General features: G+C 41.6%; 1 protein-coding gene across 1 annotated transcript in view; it reads left to right on the top strand.

Annotated features, from left to right (window-relative positions):
• Positions 1-18,306, top strand: part of stxbp5a (syntaxin binding protein 5a (tomosyn)) — an 82,616-nt gene that overhangs the window by 39,973 nt on the left and 24,337 nt on the right. Inside the window, exons 5-7 of the mRNA XM_070849416.1 lie at positions 4,395-4,529; positions 11,825-11,888; positions 12,706-12,789. Coding sequence (XP_070705517.1) covers positions 4,395-4,529; positions 11,825-11,888; positions 12,706-12,789 — 283 coding nt within the window. The remainder of the gene's footprint in view (positions 1-4,394; positions 4,530-11,824; positions 11,889-12,705; positions 12,790-18,306) is intronic.

Below are 18,306 nucleotides of genomic sequence, written 5' to 3'. Positions count from 1 at the left end.
GTGTTTATTTTATAACGTTGAACTATTCAGTTTGTGAATTGACATTCACTAGGCACAGCTCACTAAAGATGTCTTTACCAAAGACAACTAGCATAAAAGAATGTAAATAATTTGCAGTGTTATTTCATCTTTGCTGTTGCCAGGTTTATACACAGACACCGAAAATAGGTATCTTTTAAAACATTTATCTCCTACATTTACCTATCCCATCTCCTAAGGGCCCATTCCAATACTCCAAACAGATCCTTCTCTCCCACCTTCCCTCCTTCTTCTCTCCTTCCTTCCCCTGATCAGAATCTGAGTTGATGGGTGAAAGCAGTGTTGCAGAAAGCCCTCGGGCGTCAGCATCCATTCACATCAGATCACAGGCAGTAGGAGAGAGGAGAGAAGGAAGGAGAGGAGGAGTTGAGACAGACTGGGCCTCAGCCAGAGAGCAGTGAGTCAGTCTGTGGGTAGCAGTGTGGGGATGGAGGGAGCGCAAGAAGAAATCCTGCCGAGTCATTCTGGCGTAGGATGCTCTCGTCACCTCATGGCCTCGCAGGAATGCACTGCAGATGTGGATGCTATCTTCAATGCAAGGTGATATAATGGGAGATAATAAGAGGGGGTAGCCGCGGTCACCGCATGTACATGCACACACACCAGTACACATGCAACACAAATGAGAGGTGATCTCTCTACTTTTAGTTAAGGTTTTTAGGTAATTGGGTTTTTTAGATAGTTGGGTTTCTATCGGAACAATAACTCATTGTGCTCTTGACATATTGGACCGGAGATCCTCAAGACTCTGCTTGTGGAAGCTGATCAGTCGCTTAATATTGGAATTTGAATAGCCTGAATCTCATGTTTAATCCCAGCTGGAGTCAGTCTGTCTTCAAGTATTTTTTTGAAAAATACATTAAAACCTTAAAATTTCTACTTAGTTTGTTGACATTGGTAGAGCATCAATTAAATAAACTTGAATGAAAAACGAAATAATTCAGTCGATTAGAGTTTACTTAGAGATATTTGACTGATTAAGGTTTCTGCTGGGTTGTTGATCCAGGATTCATTCCCTCCAGTACGTTTTTTCCTGTGCCCCTTTTCTCTCTAACTTAAACATCAAACCGTGAAAATGCATATATTAAAATGGTGTGAAGGTGAATTTACTTCTGTGTTGTTTTAATTACAATTAAGGCACAGGCTTGGATTGGTTTTTCGCAGATGTTCTATGTGTTTGATATGGGAGAGAGAGTGTGAAAGTGCTTGAGAGATGTGTTGTAATGATAGAAAATGTGTGTGTGTGTGTGTGTTTGTGTCCGTGAACTGTTATCAGATTAGATTCTCTTAATTGAGACCCTGTGGGTAGATTGGGGTCTCTGGCCTCTCAGATTAGAACAGACTCCTCCATCCAGTCTGGAGCTTTGCCAAATGGATACTGTATGTCATTGACTTCAATCTAAATTGTTTTTTCTTATTTCAGCAGTTGATGGGCAATCTTTCTAACATCTCAAGGTCATTCCGACACTTAATCAACTTTCTTTGTAGTTGTTATTTGCATCTTTGTCTGAATCACCAATTCCAAACAATACTGAAAGGAATGTCTACTTTTAATAACTCTAAAACTTTGCCTTCTGATCCCTTTAGACAATAACATTTGGCAGATGATGTAACACCACACCAGCATAATTCTTTAATTGATGTGTTTGGATACTTTACATTTGCACATAATTAAAGCTCAGTCCGTGAAACATGCATCTTCTTACTGTTTTACTGCAGCAATGACACACTCATTACAGGAGTCAAATCATGTTTTCACGTTATTGTCTAGTGAGCAATGTAGCAGTTAGTGTACAGTGCAGAACTTTGCTCAAGGGCACTTAAATAAACGTTCAGAAAAAGGGAGGTATCGTAAGATCAGTGCGGGTTGGATCAAAGGATTCAAACTGGTGTCTTTTTCATGACTGGCAGGTACAGATTGCTCAATTTGCGGCAGTGATCGTCTCTGATAGGAACATCAAATAAAACCATGGATTGCAAATGATGATTTTTCTGAAACACCCCTTCTCCCTAATTGATTTGCAGCGAACCATTCTCTCATACTTCTAGCCCACAGTGCAGCTAGCCTCAGAGTCGTGTGTGCAGCAGGCGTCTGTTATTTCTGAGGCAATGGCTTTGGCCCTGAGCCTGCAAGCTGGCAACTGCCTTTGTGTGTCGTGACCACTTGAAGCTGGAGATTTCACCAGGAGACTTGTGCGTGCACAACAAGTGTGAACACAGTGATACACACATAAGTACACTTGCGCAAACAGTCAGGTGCATATTTACATCTGCACGAGCACACACACAGAAACGGACACACACCTCTAAACTGTAGACTAATTTATATAATTATGCTCCTAACACTGCCTCTCAGTTGGACCTCTCACTCAGGCTCTCGGAGCACTTTATCTGTTAGCTCACACACAGATCAAACATATTTCTAGGCGACATACATTTACATATGTTACGCTTTGATTACATGAATTGATATCAATTGCTTGGAACCATGTACACATGCAAATGTACAAACACAAGCATGTGCAGACACATAAATACAGAGACAAATAGACATTTATGCACACACTGTTTGTGTTTTACAAAATTGTTTCCTGAAATCAACACATCCAGCCCTCATATGCATAGATGAGGCGCATTTGTTTGTGCAGATGAAAAAGGACATTAAATCCAGTAGACAGTGTGCCTACTGGAGGTAAAGATGCCACAAGTTGTCATGAAAAGTCATGTAGCTCTTAGTCATCTTGCCTGGTTAAGTGAGTCTGTATGAGTGTGAGCGTCTCAGTGATCAACTGTCCAGAAGTAAGTTAGTAAGTCAGCTCATGCTCTTGCAGTGATATAAGTCTCCATCCACCAAACTAGTCCCTGTGACTTCTGTGCGGTTTCACACTTCCTGTTTTAGAAAAACATCTGCAGTGAACATTATCTAGACAGCAATTATGTTTCATCCAAAATGTATTTTATCGAAGCAAATTATTAGTGAATATAAAAATATTTTGGAGGAGAGGGAATAGCAAGAGAAGTCATCTCGCTCTCAGTCAACTTGCCTGGTCAGATGAGACTTAAATGAGCATGTGCGACTCAAAATTTGATTCAGCCAGATCATATTCCTGCTGTATGTAAATATATGGTAGTGTATGTAGGTGCTGTTTTGTGCCTCTCCGCACACTTTGGACTGTGTGGATTAGATTTATGTCAAGTAGCCCGATGCCTCTCCACAAAATATGAATATATTCATGTTTTTGAGCAGAGCTTTGGGGCAGAGAGGGAAGGTGTGTGTGTGTGTGTGTGTTTGTGTGTGTCCATGTTATAGTAGGAGCTGCTACGCTCAACACAACCCTGGAGCAACAGTGAGAGATAGAACCAGATAGTGAGAGAGAGGGTGGGGGTAGGGGGGCTTTGCTAGCTTTCTGAGCATTAAAACACACAGGAGAGACTCTCAAAGTCACTGCAAGGACATATTCACACAGATTTGGGTTTTGCTGTGCATCAACTGTACAGATATCTATACAGTGTAGTGTAATGTCTCTGTTAAACCCTTTCTCCTACAAGTACATGAATATACCACTAACTAGTGATTCCATTGCTAAACCTGAGTGAATCTGCCACAAATGTAGGGTCCTTCCTGTTGGAAATAATGGACAAAGTAGACAGTGCTGTCAAAAGAAATGGATACAACTGTATTTTCCTTCCTACTTGCCTGGTGTGTCCCAGCTGATGAACCGAGGGGCTTTATCTTATAGATCCAAGAAGTGTAGCTCAAACCACCGTGCAAAATCAAAAGGATCACTCTGGAGTAGCTGGATGACCTTGAAATATTTGCAAGCTGGATTACCAAGGTTGTACATTATTATTCCTCAGATGGATTGGAGGTTGGATGAAAGAACAAAGTGATGAAAAAGGGATGAGAAGATGAATGGATAGCCACAGTTAAGGAGGGAAGGGTTTATAACCTCACATTAAACTTAAGTCTGATGGATGGATGAAAAGAGGAGTTGGGGGGGTGTGATGATGAAAACAGGAGAATTATGGGTGTGTCTTTGCCCTCATGTATCCCGTATGTCTGGAGAAAAAGGGCTGATTGAATGACTCAAAAATCTCTTTGGTTTGCCACTCTCATCTCGACTGCTTCGACCTGATGGAGTGGTAAATAATCCCCTCAAAGTTTTGCATAATTTGTCTCTCTCCTCTATCTCGTTATAATGGGATGTTGAGTGATTTTCGAGAAGCTTCTGTCTCTCGGCTGCCTGTATCTTTCTGCCTGGTCTGTCCACCCTTTCTCGTCCCCTCCTCTGTTATTCTCCTCTGTCTTTCTTTGTCACTCCTTGAACTCGTGTCTCCTCTCCTTCTCTTCACAGGATAACTTTCTGCCACCTGCCCTTCCAGAGTAAATGGTTGTACATCGGCACAGAACGAGGGAACATCCACATCGTCAATGTGGAGTCCTTTACGCTCTCAGGCTACGTCATCATGTGGAACAAAGCCATTGAACTGTGAGTGTTACTGTCCACATGTCACCCTCAGATGCCGCCTCCCGCTCTTAATGTCCTTAAGATTCCCTGCATTTTCCTTCTTCTTCGCCTTCAAATGCTGCACAATTTAGCATCCCCCATAGGTTTTGTGCCATGCGGTTGGGGGTTCTCATCCAAAGATCAATATTTGAACTCTGTACGACTCAAACTCATATCGCCAGCACTGCAAGACTGATCTCGGGCTCTATTGACTCACCTTGCAGCACTCAAGTGAGGCGAGGGATGCTGCGTAATCAGCATTTTAGCTCCCAAAAGGTTATTGTGGTTTAAATGTAATGAGAGAAGAAAGAGTCATTAGTCAGTCTATCATTTTCAGGCACAGTATCGGACTCCAGGTAGTGAGCGACCTGTCTCTTTGCTGTTTCAATGTATCTGTCTGCTTGACAGGCTCCATTTTGGTTCCCTGCTGTAGAGACTTAAATTATTCACTGGAGCGTTTTGCTTCACGCTTTCCCCTCATCCCCTCCTGTGTGTGTGTGTGTGTGTGTACAGAGAAGGAAGAGAGGAGGAGGGAGGGTGGAACAGGTGTCTGCCGAGATCAGTGTATGGTACACACAGACGTCTCGTCTCGTCGACAGGGCTGCAGGGAAGAAAAGGCGAGAGTGAGTGGTGGGGGAGGAGGGAGGGGAGGGAGGGGGAGTGTATGACGGAAAGGAGACAGGAGTGGGATAGATGAGACGGGGCTTTCGCCTGGGGAAAAGGACATGCAGAGAAGAGGAGTGGTGGAGGAGAGAAATGGAGTGGTGACAGAGGGATAAATGCAGGTAACAGAGGGCAGAGCAGAAGACGGTCCAGAGGAGAGGAGTCGTGAAGATAAGTGAGGAGAGAGAGAGAGGTGGCTGGGAAAGGTTTCCAATTAAAGCAAAAAGGGCAAATAATGATGAGATAGAGCATAGATGTGGGTGATGAGATGGAGAGGTAGATACTGGGGTTCTTCTTGACTAAAGGGCACACAATAACTTCCTCTTTTCTTCGCTCAAATCTATTCTCCTCTTTTCGTCCTTCACCTTTACAGTAACTTTCTCTCCTCTTCACCTAGATATCGGTTCTTTTTCCCCCTGGTCATCCACACATCATTTCAACATATCATCTCTATTTCAAAGCTGTCCCATGAAAAGGGCTTTCTATGTTGATACATCTCATCCTCTGAAACTTAAGTAGTTGCTTGATTGAAAGAAAACAAACTTTCCCCCATTACTTTATAAGAATATCTATATGTATATACGTACAGCAAGTGGGAATAGTAATTCAGTTATAAAATCGATTTCAGCTGTAAGGAGCTGTACCCCCATGTGCTTTACATGTCTAAACACAATTCCTTTTGCTCAAATTACATTGAGCGAAGTCATTGTGTTGACCCTGTAAAAATACACATTTGGAATAAATCAACCATGACCTCTGGTGGGATGTTGCTAAAAGGTTGATAAGTCCTTTCCAAAACACTGGAGTTTGTATTAGAATTAGAAATGTAACCTTATGCCACTTTCACATAAAACAAAAGGTCACACAGGCTGTTAGTGGAATTTTAAACTTCCTCAGTATCCCCTTCTCCACACCGCAAATTGCAGGTAAAGATTACAGCACGTTTTACATGTTGCTTGTACGAGAAATTAACAGTCTAAGTTTCCATTTATGTCTTCAATGATACAATGACATATACTTAAAAGTTCCAAGTGACACACAGTATATGATAATGTGTATCGATCTGCATGTGTATTTTCTCACCTTTCTTCTCTTTCCTGATATCTTATGGGTGTGTAGGTCTCCACTTCTGCTCTCATCTTTGCTCTGACCTCCGTTTCCTCAAGATTAATTGCACTCATCATCATGCATCATCTAACTTAATATTCTGTCTGCTGCAGCTCTGTTGAGCCACAAAACTTTCTTTGACATGTTGTTTCCATCCAGTCTGTGGCCCTGTGCAATTAGCCTGAGGAAATGACGTTTAGATATCTTTTGGTTCGGGCCTCAATCACTCACAGCTCCATTCTGTGGGATGCTGCGTCTTAAAGATGGCAGCAGTGCCAGGAATCGATTCTCAAATTTGTTACAGATGCTCTCACTTTGCGTATCTGTCTGAGTGTATGAGTGTGTGTCTGCCGTTTGCTTTGATGCAGATCAGAGAGGTGTGAGGTGATTCTCTCTCCTCGTGTCTCTCTGCCAGCTGTGGGCCTGATAAGGTTGCAGACCAGACAGAAAAGCCTCTGTTCTCCTCTGATGCTGTCATCAGAGGAAGATAGCACTTGATCTAAATGAACTGGAATTAGTGCTATAACGATTAGGCGAGTGGCTAAAAAATGTATCCACTGTGATTAATTGTTTAAATAATTTATTAAGCAAAAATGCCAAATGATTGTATTTTCTCAACTGAGAGGATTTGTGCTTTTCTCAGTTTTTATCTAATCATAAATGAATTATCTTTAGGTTTTGAACTGTTGATTTGACAAAATAAGCCATTTGAACAGGACTTTGGGCTTTGGGAAACTTTTTTCACAAGTTTGAAGACATTTTGTGGACTAAATAAAATGTTGTCGGACCTGCATTTCGAACTAGGTCATAGGCCAGTATCATTAGTGGAACACTACTGTGAGAATCGTCTACATTAGCATTACTGTCATAACCCGGTAAAGTGGTAAAGAAAAAAGCTGAGAGGTCAATTTAGATGTGAGGTATGTTGTCAGAAGTGTAAATGTGGATGTGTGTCGTGAATCAAAAATGAAAAGCAAAAAAGGGGTCGCAGGGAAGAGAGAGCTGTGCTGGAAGCCGGAGCTTTTATAGGACATCACTTCAACTAGTTCAGAATGCAGCAGGTAGGCTTGTTACTGGTTTTTTAACAGGTGACATCACATCACATCACCCCAGCCCTGTCTTCTCTTCACTGGATCCCAGTTTGATGCAGAATTGATTCTAGGATTTTACTGATCACTTTTAAAGCACGTCTGGGTCTGGCCCCAATTCACACAGCAGAAATGTTGACCCCATGTGAGCCAGTTCTTAGCTGTAGATCCTCAGATGGGGCTCCTCTGGTTTAACTGTTTACGATCAGGGCACCCCGACTTTGGAACAACCTACCCAAGGAGATAGAAGGAGAAGTTCGCAGAATCTTTTAAATCAATTCTTAAAACCTCTCTTTTTTTCCTCCATGTTGTTCATCGTTCTTCTCTCTACTCTCTACTGTGCATCTTTTCACCCTATTATTTGAACTTTATCTTAACCTTACCTTAATTTTGTCTTGCTTTAGTTTGGTCTGTTACTGTTTGGCTTTCAGTTGTTGTTATATTGCCACTGATTATTCTGCTTTTTTTCTGCTTTGTCTGTCATTCACACACACACTAGCAGACTATGTATCTACATACAGTGCTATTGAAAGTGTTATTAGATAAAGCTCTGCCTGCTTCACCTCTGTTCTATTGTGATCGCTGTAATGAGGCTAGAATATGGTGTGTACTGGGGTCATCATCCCTTGAGCCCTGCTATTTGGAGACAAGCTGCAGTAGCTGTGCCAGTGGCCTCAGGGCTGGCCTGGCCCAGTGCTCTCTGTGTTTGTATGATTCACTCCTCTGTTCCCAAGCTACTGTACTGGAAAGACTATTAGACAACACATATCCTACAGTACATGACCAACTTCATGGCACTATAGTTCAGTCAGTGCTGTAGGCATTCAGGACACTGCTCTAAGGCCACATGTGAATCTGTGTTTGGTCACAGGCATAATTTGTGTGCATGTATGCGCTGTATATACAAGTATGTTTATATAGTTGTAACTGGCAGCGTCTGTGTGTGTGTGTGTTTGATTTGATTCAGCTAGATGGTCACTGGGTACAGAGAGCCGGGGAGAAGTGGAACAGGAGTGGTAAAATGTTAACAGCTTACTATGACACATAGTTCACGTGAACATGTTGGCCCGAGGCCTCCTCTGTTCCGTCCCCTTTCATTTTCTCCCACTCTCCGTCTCAGGACCCTGGAGCTGTTGTAAATACTTGTTTGAATTTTTCATGCCTCTGTGTATGTTTATGAATACTGCGTTTTAAGGCATGAGTGAGGTCCTCAGCTGGTACCGCAGTGCATTATTAGGGCAGCATCACAGCCTCTAGTAGCGTCAAAGCCATTTATAGTGGTTCCAAGACCCCGGGCTCCAGGTGTAGCCTGGTACAGTAACCTTTCCAGGGGGACACAGCCTTCCCACACCCGGTGCACACAAATGGAAATTCCCATTGCTAATTCAAATAATTTTGTACAGAACAGTACAGATTTGTAATCATTTACTGCCTGCACACTATCATCTTCACTTCAGACTTGGATTCTAAATAATTTCAGTCTGGTGCTGGTTTGAATTGTTTTTTAGTTTATTCAAGACTAAATCTCTATAGGATCTGCTTATATAGATAAATGGCTGGGGAAGAAACTTGAAGAACTATTTCAACATTTTGTGAAATAATTTGCTTTCTTGCTAGTTATAACAGAACCAGACTAGCTCTTTTCCCCTGTTTGCAATCTTTATGCTCACCTAAGCTAACTTTGAAGCTAGATGCAGCAAAAACTTCATATTATATGTTCCAAAATGTTTAACTAACCCTTTGACTGCAACAGAGGGATCACATAATGGTTGTTTCTGTTGCTTAAGCTGCTTTCTAGCAAGCTTTTTAACCTGGAAGAAACCTGCTGTGTATCACGACGCCGGCAATGCCAGTCAAAAGGAAGAGGGGATCTAACGCAAAAAGCTACTGTTTGGTTAGTTTGAGGATGTGTTCTTTCATGTACTGAAAGCCTCTGCATGTACTCACTGAGTTTGGGAGAAGAAGTACAGCCGGGAACGTGTTTTTGGAGTGCTTGAACAACCATACATAGTAATCATGTAAGATTATGTGAAAAATTGTACATAATGATGCCAAAATAGCCTCATAAAATGAGCTTTACATAAGCTCCTTTGCATTAACACATATACTTCTGCCAAGGTGACATGAGGCCGCATACGGTATGGGCGTGCTGTAAACGGGCTGTTCAAGCCATGTTGCCGCGGAGACACTGTCATGGTGACTGCGCCTCGGCTGCCTCAGTGAGTGTCACCCGTGGTGACACCAGATGTTCCGGGCTTCACTGTGCTACTGTGTGTCAGTGTACACGTGTGTCTGTGGATGTAGTTAAGCCTTCCAATAGGTATGCTGGATGCATACCTTTGCTTTTATTCATTATCCATATTAAATACACTCATAGTTTGTGTGTGTGTGTGTGTGTGTGTGTGAGAGGACATGTTTCTGCCCTGAAGAGATGTTTTCAAATCAATGAGGTGTTTCCTTTCCTATTGCTTAAACATCCCCCCTGCGTCCTCTACACACACACACACACACACACACACACACACACACAGACAGTTGCTTTATGGTCCGTGTATGTGCAGTCAAGTCTTTTTGCGTGTGCTTGCGACACAGATGTACAGTAATGGTCCATTTTCTTTAATGTACTAAAGGCATCACTGGCTGGGATGAACATTTGATATACAAATCAGGATTTGGTGCGGTAAAGGTTTATAACAGATGAATTTTAGGTGCCAGGGGGTAAAGATTCTCAAGATTTTATGATGTACTGAACAAGCATTATATTTGCCATGGGGCATTTAGTTTAACTCTAGCAGTGTGTGTGTGTGTGTGTGTGTGTGTGTGTGTGTGTGTAACATGACAGACCTTGAATCAGCAGCTCCAAGGCAAGAATGTGATACCCATAACTGTGAATGATGCTATGAAACTAATAGCGTGCTCACAGCCAAAGGAGCATGCATAGAAACAGATACAGTAGTGTGCATACACACTACAGCATCTGTTTGTATGAACACGCAAAAAGCAATCAGAGACAAACAAGTACACGCCTAAATGTCTCCAAAGACCTCTTTTACTCTGTATGCAAAACGCAGAGTCATTAGCAGCGCACAGGCAGAAATATGCACTACAGGAGCGTGCTGAAGTGTGTGTTTGTGTGGGTGGCTTTGTGTGTTTGTGGCAGAGTATGGATGATTTTTGGGAGCCTGTCTGCTCTCTGCCCATCCTGCCTCTGTTGCCATGGTGATTCCTTTATCTCCAAACCTGAACATGTATTTGTGGACTTTGTGAATGTGTTCAAGTCAGATTTATTTACTGTATAACAACAGGTTTTAACAAAACAGATTTGTTACGGAATCTCGCAGGGGAACATAGAGGAAATTGCGCCTAAAATCCTGAAACAAGAGGAAATGAACCACGTGGGACAGGAGGACGAAGCTCTTATGCATACAAGTTGCATTTTGTAATTCAGCAAGGGGGTAATTGTTTGTTATGGATGTAGGTTTTACAAACAGGGTGGGTGTTGAGACGTGTCTTAATTGTGCCAACATGAAAATGTGTGTGTGTGTAAATGTGCGTGCTGCTGTGGACGGCTGTTAGCTGAGAGACGGGCAGTGAAGGGGGATTAGATAAATCAACAGCTCCAGCTGCAGCAGAGCTTAGGTAATAAGGCTCCAGCACAAACAGGCTAAATATAGAGACAACTGACTGACTGCCCGCCTGCCCACTAACTGCTACTTTCTAACACACACACGCACACAAACACAAACACACACACACACACTGCTGCAGTTGCTTCCCTTCTTTGGCCCTTTGCTTGTGCTGTTTCAATCCAAAACATTACTATTTTGATTAGAATATATACTTTTATCATACTTTGTGTAATTATTTGCATGTCTTTTTGCTCCCTGCCCTTGATCCCTGGCATTGGGGGTTATGTTTCAGGCTCTAACAGTCACTCTTCCTCAGCTGTGACCTTCCCTGGCACTCCTCTGCAGCCACGTGGCACAAAGAGAGGAGAGATTTGACATAAGGCCGTCTGGAGGGCAAAGCACAGACGCGGGGTGGGGGTGGGAGTGGGAGGGGGCAGCCGAGCATTTTGTGCCGTCTTCTCCGCCGACATGCAAATGGACACACACACTCGCGGATGCACGCACATACACATAGCCATTGGGGACTGCCTGGCCTGACAGAGCCATCCATCACAACCTTAAGTGAGCTTATGTCTTTGAACGGCCTTTTAGAGGCTTTGAGTGATTGGCAGCCATGTCTTCCCAAGTGGACCTTGTCCACAGGTTCAAAGACAATCGCTTTCACACCTTAACCCTCTCCATAGATCACTACAAACTATACGTCTATGGCCTTGTTTTGATGTATGAGTGCTGCATCACTGCTTAAAGAGAAAAACATTCCTTATATGTCTCTTTTGGTCTCTGTCATAAGGTCCTCCAAGGCACACCCTGGACCAGTTGTCCACATAAGTGACAACCCGATGGACGAGGGAAAGGTAAAGAGCAACCTTTTTTTTTCTTCACACACACACACACACACACACACACACACACACACACACACAAATGTTAGTATATGCAAACTCAAAATACACATTTGCTGTTAACAATTTTAATAAGTCATTAAAAGCAGTCACACACAGCACACCCATAAACAGTATTACATTGGACACCCTCACAATGGCTTAAAAAGCATTCACTCCCAGACAAAACCGTACAAACGGAAAGTGTTGTTACTTTGCTGACAATTAGGTATTCAACGGCGAAGTGAGAATAGACAACTAATAAATTTAGTGCATTTGCTCCCACCATTTCACTCAACCTAACTTTTTTTTTTTTTACACAGAACGTGCTCTGTGTATATGATTACAAATTAAACTGCGTATAGTATGTGTATAACCTCATTCTTCCAGCACACATTATGCAGAGTTCTGTGGAGTAATTTCCATTGCATAGTTAAAATAGGGCCCGTTATGTCCAGTTGATCTGCTTTAGTGAAACACATTTGAATTATTGAGTATTGGGAGTAGGCGCTCTATAAATAAGTCTTCAGAATATATAAAAAAAAAAGAAAACTAAGATTTTCTATTCTAAAAAAAACTTTTAGCATTATCTGTTATCATCTCTTGTGAACCAGGGTGGGCAGGTTTCTTCCTCAGCCCTTGTAGTCAGCTTACACCTGACTTCCTTTCATCCTGCGTACGAATGTCAAACGTATTACTTATTTTTTCACCCATCATGGGGTCTATTCTATCTCCTCTCTGTCATCTCTCCTACCCATCTCACTGACTGCCTGTCGCTCTTTCTCTACAGCTTATAATTGGATTTGAGTCTGGGATCGTGGTCCTGTGGGATCTGAAATCAAAGAAGGCCGACTATCGCTACACTTACGATGAGGTAGGCAAATCTCCCGTTTCCTTTCTTCTCTAACAGCTTTCACTCATTCCTCCTACTTCTGATCTACAGAGTATCTTTTAATACGGAAACGGGGAATTAAATCACATATTCATGAACTGAATGTACAGTTGTGTGTGTGTGTGTGTGTGTGTGTGTGTGTGTTTGCAAGTTTATTCCTAGAACAAACCCAGAATTTTAGATTTTCTACAGACGATAAGGCTTTTGAGTTGCAAATGTGTATGCACAGTACACCACGTATACGCATACTATACACGAACACAAAAATCGTAGTTAGTCTCCTCTCTCATCTGCAGACGACGGTAAAAAACAAAAGAGAGAATGCTGACTGGGAAGAAAGAGGACTTTCTACCTCCTGAGTCAGTGGGATAGAGGGGGACAGGTCGTCTCCTTAGGAAATGGCAGCTCTAATGTGCTGTTTAATGAAGATGAAGCTGAAGTTTGGTTTGCCAGAGGAGAGTTTTACAGTCAACTCTAACTGGACTCACTAACTTGATTTGTGCTATTCAGCTACAAGAAGAATGAAAATGCTCATCAAAGTAATTCACAAAAGAAGAGACATTTGGGGAAATGTACTTATTTATGAGAATTAGATTTATCACGACTGCAAATGCATAGAGAACAGAAAACTGGCTCTTTTCAAAGGTAACAAAATTATCTCTCTTTGAAGAGTGCTGCAGATGCGACTAAAATAATATTTTTCACATGAGTTGTGCCATTTACAAAGAACAATTTGTGAAATGCATGTTTTAACAGTGTCATGTGCCATGTGTTCATGTGTCCAGAGTGAGGCTGCAAGCTTGCACTGTGATTGTGCTTGCCATTTTGTAAAAGGTCCGCCTTTTAAAGCACTGAGTCATGTGGTTTTATTGGCTTCCCCAGAGGCAATAGTGTGTGTCTATAAATAAAAGAAGACACGACAATAAAAAAGAGACACAGTGTCAGAGCTGCTTAGATCCCCTCTGGACCCGGCATGTGTCGAACCCAGACTGTGTTTGTTATCCATCACCTGATTGGTTTTTATGGAACATCTCATGTCCACGTATGCAGGTGCTTAATTTGAATAGTTTTTGATGATCTGTTATAGGTGTGATTAAAAAGTGTGGCAGCTTGTGTGTTTTTGGTGCCCGCTCTATGTATTTCTGCTCAATCTAAGCATAGTCTGACGACCTGCAGTCCATGAACCAGAGCCTTAGTGGGAACTGAATACAACTATGAATAGGAAATCTCATTCATAAACTTGTCATTGAGGTTTAAGCCGACTAAATGGTTGTGGAAGCACACACACACACACACACACACACACACACACACACACACAGAGTCAACATGTACATGGTCATACGGTGGTGTCCGTAGTACTTAGACACGGAGCCAAGTCGGCTGTTTAAGATAATGAGATTATTGTAACACTCATGCTGGTGCTCACCTCACTGGCAGTGCCGTGGTGCTGTAAACACGCCGAGATAACAAGAGTCACCAAGGACTACATAGACACAAAAATGAGAGTGGATTTTGTATGTTCACTATGTACAGATCTCTCTCTCTCTGTCTTTGCCTGTGCTCTGTCTCCCTCTCTCAGATAAGCTAATATCCTCCCGCTGCTCCTGGGGCATTACAGTCTCTAGTATTGAATCTCCCAGGGGAGTTCATCTCTTCTCTCCAAACCCCTACAGTTACACCTCTCCAGAGACTTGGGGTTTGAGTGGGTGTGGATTGAGTTGGGGGGGCTACTGTTCCTCATTTTGCTCACACTGATTTACACTGACGAAGCAAAAAAAGCTCGCAACACGCCACACTTTCCTCTCTTTTGGAGTGCCTTGAGGTTTTTCCCTGGCTAATACAGCCAAATGGTTTACAGTTTAATTTGCTCCCAGACCAGCCTTCAGGCGCATCTAAGACAATCTTTGTGTTGTGCTGCATCTCTAGTGAAATGTGGATATGAGTGTGCTGTGACTTTTCTAATAGTACTGTTGTGGACAGGGCAGTAGCAAACACTAATTAAAGGGACTAAAGAGCAAGTGATGTGGCAAATGAACAATCCAGGACTTTGTGACAGCAGGGGTAAGTAGTATGAACAAAATCATGATCTTTATATAAGCTTGTTATGATATTCACTTAAGTAATCAAAACGACAGCAATCACGTAATAGAAATTCTTTTTTATCCGAATGACTGAAAATGTCTTTTTTCAGTCTGTGGGTTTTGTTGCCTCGGTTGGGGATGGTGACAGACACAGTGAAGGATGAAATGTCTGACATCAAGATGGTTGCTATGGAAACGTGGGTCTAATTTGATGTGAAGACATAGATGTTTTGCATTAATTAGCTCTTTTTGGCCACTGAACATATACAGTATTCAATATTCATTATAAGCATTATTGCATAAATTGGTCGGTACAGTTGGGCTTGTTTGCCGTCATTCACTTACATCACAAACGTGTACAAACTCGATTTCTGTATAGCATCTGCAGACAATACTGTAGGGTGTAATAAAAATTCATTGCAAGCTATTTTCTTGCTGCTGTGCACTCTTGCTGCCAAGTATCAAAATTGTCAACTGAAATGATCAAGAAAGCTTTTCCTCTTTTTCTGTTTAACAGCAGAATAAGCCAGCGGACCACTGCATTGTTGGATTCAGACTTTTGAATGAGCGTGTCCTGAAGAATCTCTTAGTTCTGATGGATTTTGTTGATGTTTAAACAAGTGGAAGGCAGTCTATGGTGTAGGTTGTCAAAGGATAGAGATACATGGTCTTTGTGAATAACGTTTGCTCCTTTTATTCTTGGCATACTTTTGCAAAACCTGCAAACCTTCTTGCACAACATCAGCAAGTAGGGTGCACATGAGGGAAATAATGAAAATGTTTTTGCCTCAAATGAAGTCAGCTTTTGTTAGTTATAGATGCTGTCACAGTGTGGAAACGTCAGCAAATCGGGGAACTTAACCTGGCTCCCAGACAACAACAAAGTTTCTGACAGAGTTCAGACTAACAGCAGAGGCGATACAACTTTTGTTTTTACAAGCTCTCAAAGAGCTGAGGGAGCACACCTTCCTCTCTCTGTCTTTCAGTGGATTGTGTATTATTGGTGGTGGATCAGCAGTATGGGTTTCCAGTGAGTGCGAGCCAGAAAGCATCCGTCACCCTGACTCTGCTCCACTCCTCTCTGTCTGACTCAACACCTTGTTCTGAGTGCGGCCCTGCAGCTGGGTCAGAGTTTCTACTTCCCTCTTGTTAGTCTCCTGGTGGCTGCTGCTCACTCACTGACTGCATGGATGATTTTAAATTTTTTTTTTTTTCACTTTTGTGTCATACACTTCAAAAGGCCAATGTTCAAACTCACTAATTTATTCTGTGGTCTGCTAATAGAAACCACTTCCCACCCATTTTCTTCTATCACAACTCACTCTTTTGCATTTTGCTTTTTCTACATTTATTCCAGTAAGGTTTTTTTTTATATTTCTCTTCTTGCTATTTCTCTCTCTCTATCATTTTGACTGTTTTCTTTGCATTTAGAATCACTGTTCCAGCCCTTTCTTTCTCTCTCTATATTTTCTCTCTTCATCTCTTTTTCTCTCCATCAAGTCACTGAAGAGACCAGCAGTTTGTCCCCAAACGCCCCGTAACTCTGTGGCTGAAATTGCTGGTTGCCTCTGGTGCGATTGCGATAACCGAGAAGTGTTTGTGCACACATCCACTACAAGTGTGCACAAATGCTACCCACAACACAAAAAAACTGTGGGGTACACTGTTTGCTTCTATTTGCCCAGGAGCAAGCCACAATTCTCTGAGCTATTATTGAAGACTAACAATGACATAGTAAAAAGTGCAAAATTATTCCCACAACCACCGAGCATTAATTACTTCATTTCCAAGCAATACAAAAATGATTTAACTGCTTTGGCTGTGGAGAAATTTGTGTTATTAACATTTTAACAACAACAACATGACAGTGTTTTGAATGCTGGAAAGTTCAGCCAGATTTGGAAGATGTGTTAAACAAATTGTTGCACTTTTTAAAAATATAGTTCCACATGGGTGAGTTTGTCCATAGACGACAATGCATCACCAGAAAGAAGTTCCTGAGGTGCTCTTTTTGATGGGCAGCTCAGCTGACTGTTTGATATGTCCTTGTGCAGTAAATCCCTCCCATCTGGTTGTCTAAGATGATTAAAAGCAAATACTACAATTTACTGGCAAACTCTACCTGATACAAGTCTGGCTTCGTTAAGAGCTATTTTCTTCCCCCCTAAGACCTGTTGAGAATACAGACAGATATCTTTACTATTCAAAGCTAATGGGTCATTTGGCAAGTCTGGCAAATATGCATTAGTGGATAGAATATAATTCTTTATATGATGGTCAGTCTCTGTGGGGCTCTATTCACTCATGTTAATGACTCCTTGTTAAAAAAGGAGGTGATTCCCACACCCTGTCCTTGTAAGGTATTTGTTGATGAATTTATTTTCCTATTGTGATTGGTAATTGTGGTATTATGTTTTTAACTATGTCAGGTCCAATGCTTTGGTTAAGAATGATATATGTTAACCATTATTGGATGGATTTCCTGGCCTCTATGAGGGAGAGGCTAAATAGAGAGTATGCACAGTATGAGTCTTAACCTTTCACCACTTATTCTTTAGCCCATGACGGGGTCACTGTGTAGAACATTCATAGACTGCTGGTACAGTTATAAAGTTGAATGAATATAAATATTAACAAGCAATTCATGTATCGATAGATTAGACTCTCATCCTCCCAGTCATTTCGCTCATTAAAAAGAGCATTTTTTTAACTAAAACCATAAGAATATGTTGTTTGCCTGCCATCAAAGCAGTCTGACAACAGTCGCCAACAATGTAACTAATAAGACTAAGAGTCTACAGCCTTATGGGCTGGGTATTGTGATTAAAAAAATCACAATATCAATACCAGTATCCTTAAAGTGATACAGATACCAAAGAGTATTTCACTTGATGCCTTTCCTTCATGCTCGATGAAGTGATTTATCATTTTACTGGTATTCTGAGTTTTTCCTGAGATAATTCTTCCACATTTTCTGCATTTATTTGTATCAGATGCCACAGGCTGTAGTTCAGCATACATTGAACAACTCCATCACATACATGAGCTCGACTTCACAACCACAGACTGAATGGCTTTGCCATCCCTGGAACAAAGCTGCTAGCAGGGCTAAAAATCCTTAAAAACTTTATTCAACTTCATAGCAAGGGTCTAACAATCACAAATAATATATTTGTTATCTCGGCAATAGTAGTTGCGTGATCCCTGTGACTTTTGATCTAAAGTCTCTGTTGTACTTTGAGAGTAATAATATCATATTTTTTTCTTGCTCCGGTCATAACTGATGATGGTGCATCATCTTTTTTAACAATAAGAAGTCTTAATTGGTAAATAGAAGCTCACAGAGGCTTGTGTGTTTCTGGGCTTATATTTTATAATAACCGCAACACAGAAACAGAAAAAGAATGGATTTCAC

The sequence above is a fragment of the Pempheris klunzingeri genome, chromosome 18 (assembly GCF_042242105.1).
Source record: "Pempheris klunzingeri isolate RE-2024b chromosome 18, fPemKlu1.hap1, whole genome shotgun sequence".
Classification (NCBI taxonomy): domain Eukaryota; kingdom Metazoa; phylum Chordata; class Actinopteri; order Acropomatiformes; family Pempheridae; genus Pempheris; species Pempheris klunzingeri.
The sequence above is the reverse complement of the archived record's forward strand: the minus strand, read 5'-3'. Positions and strand labels throughout refer to the sequence as shown.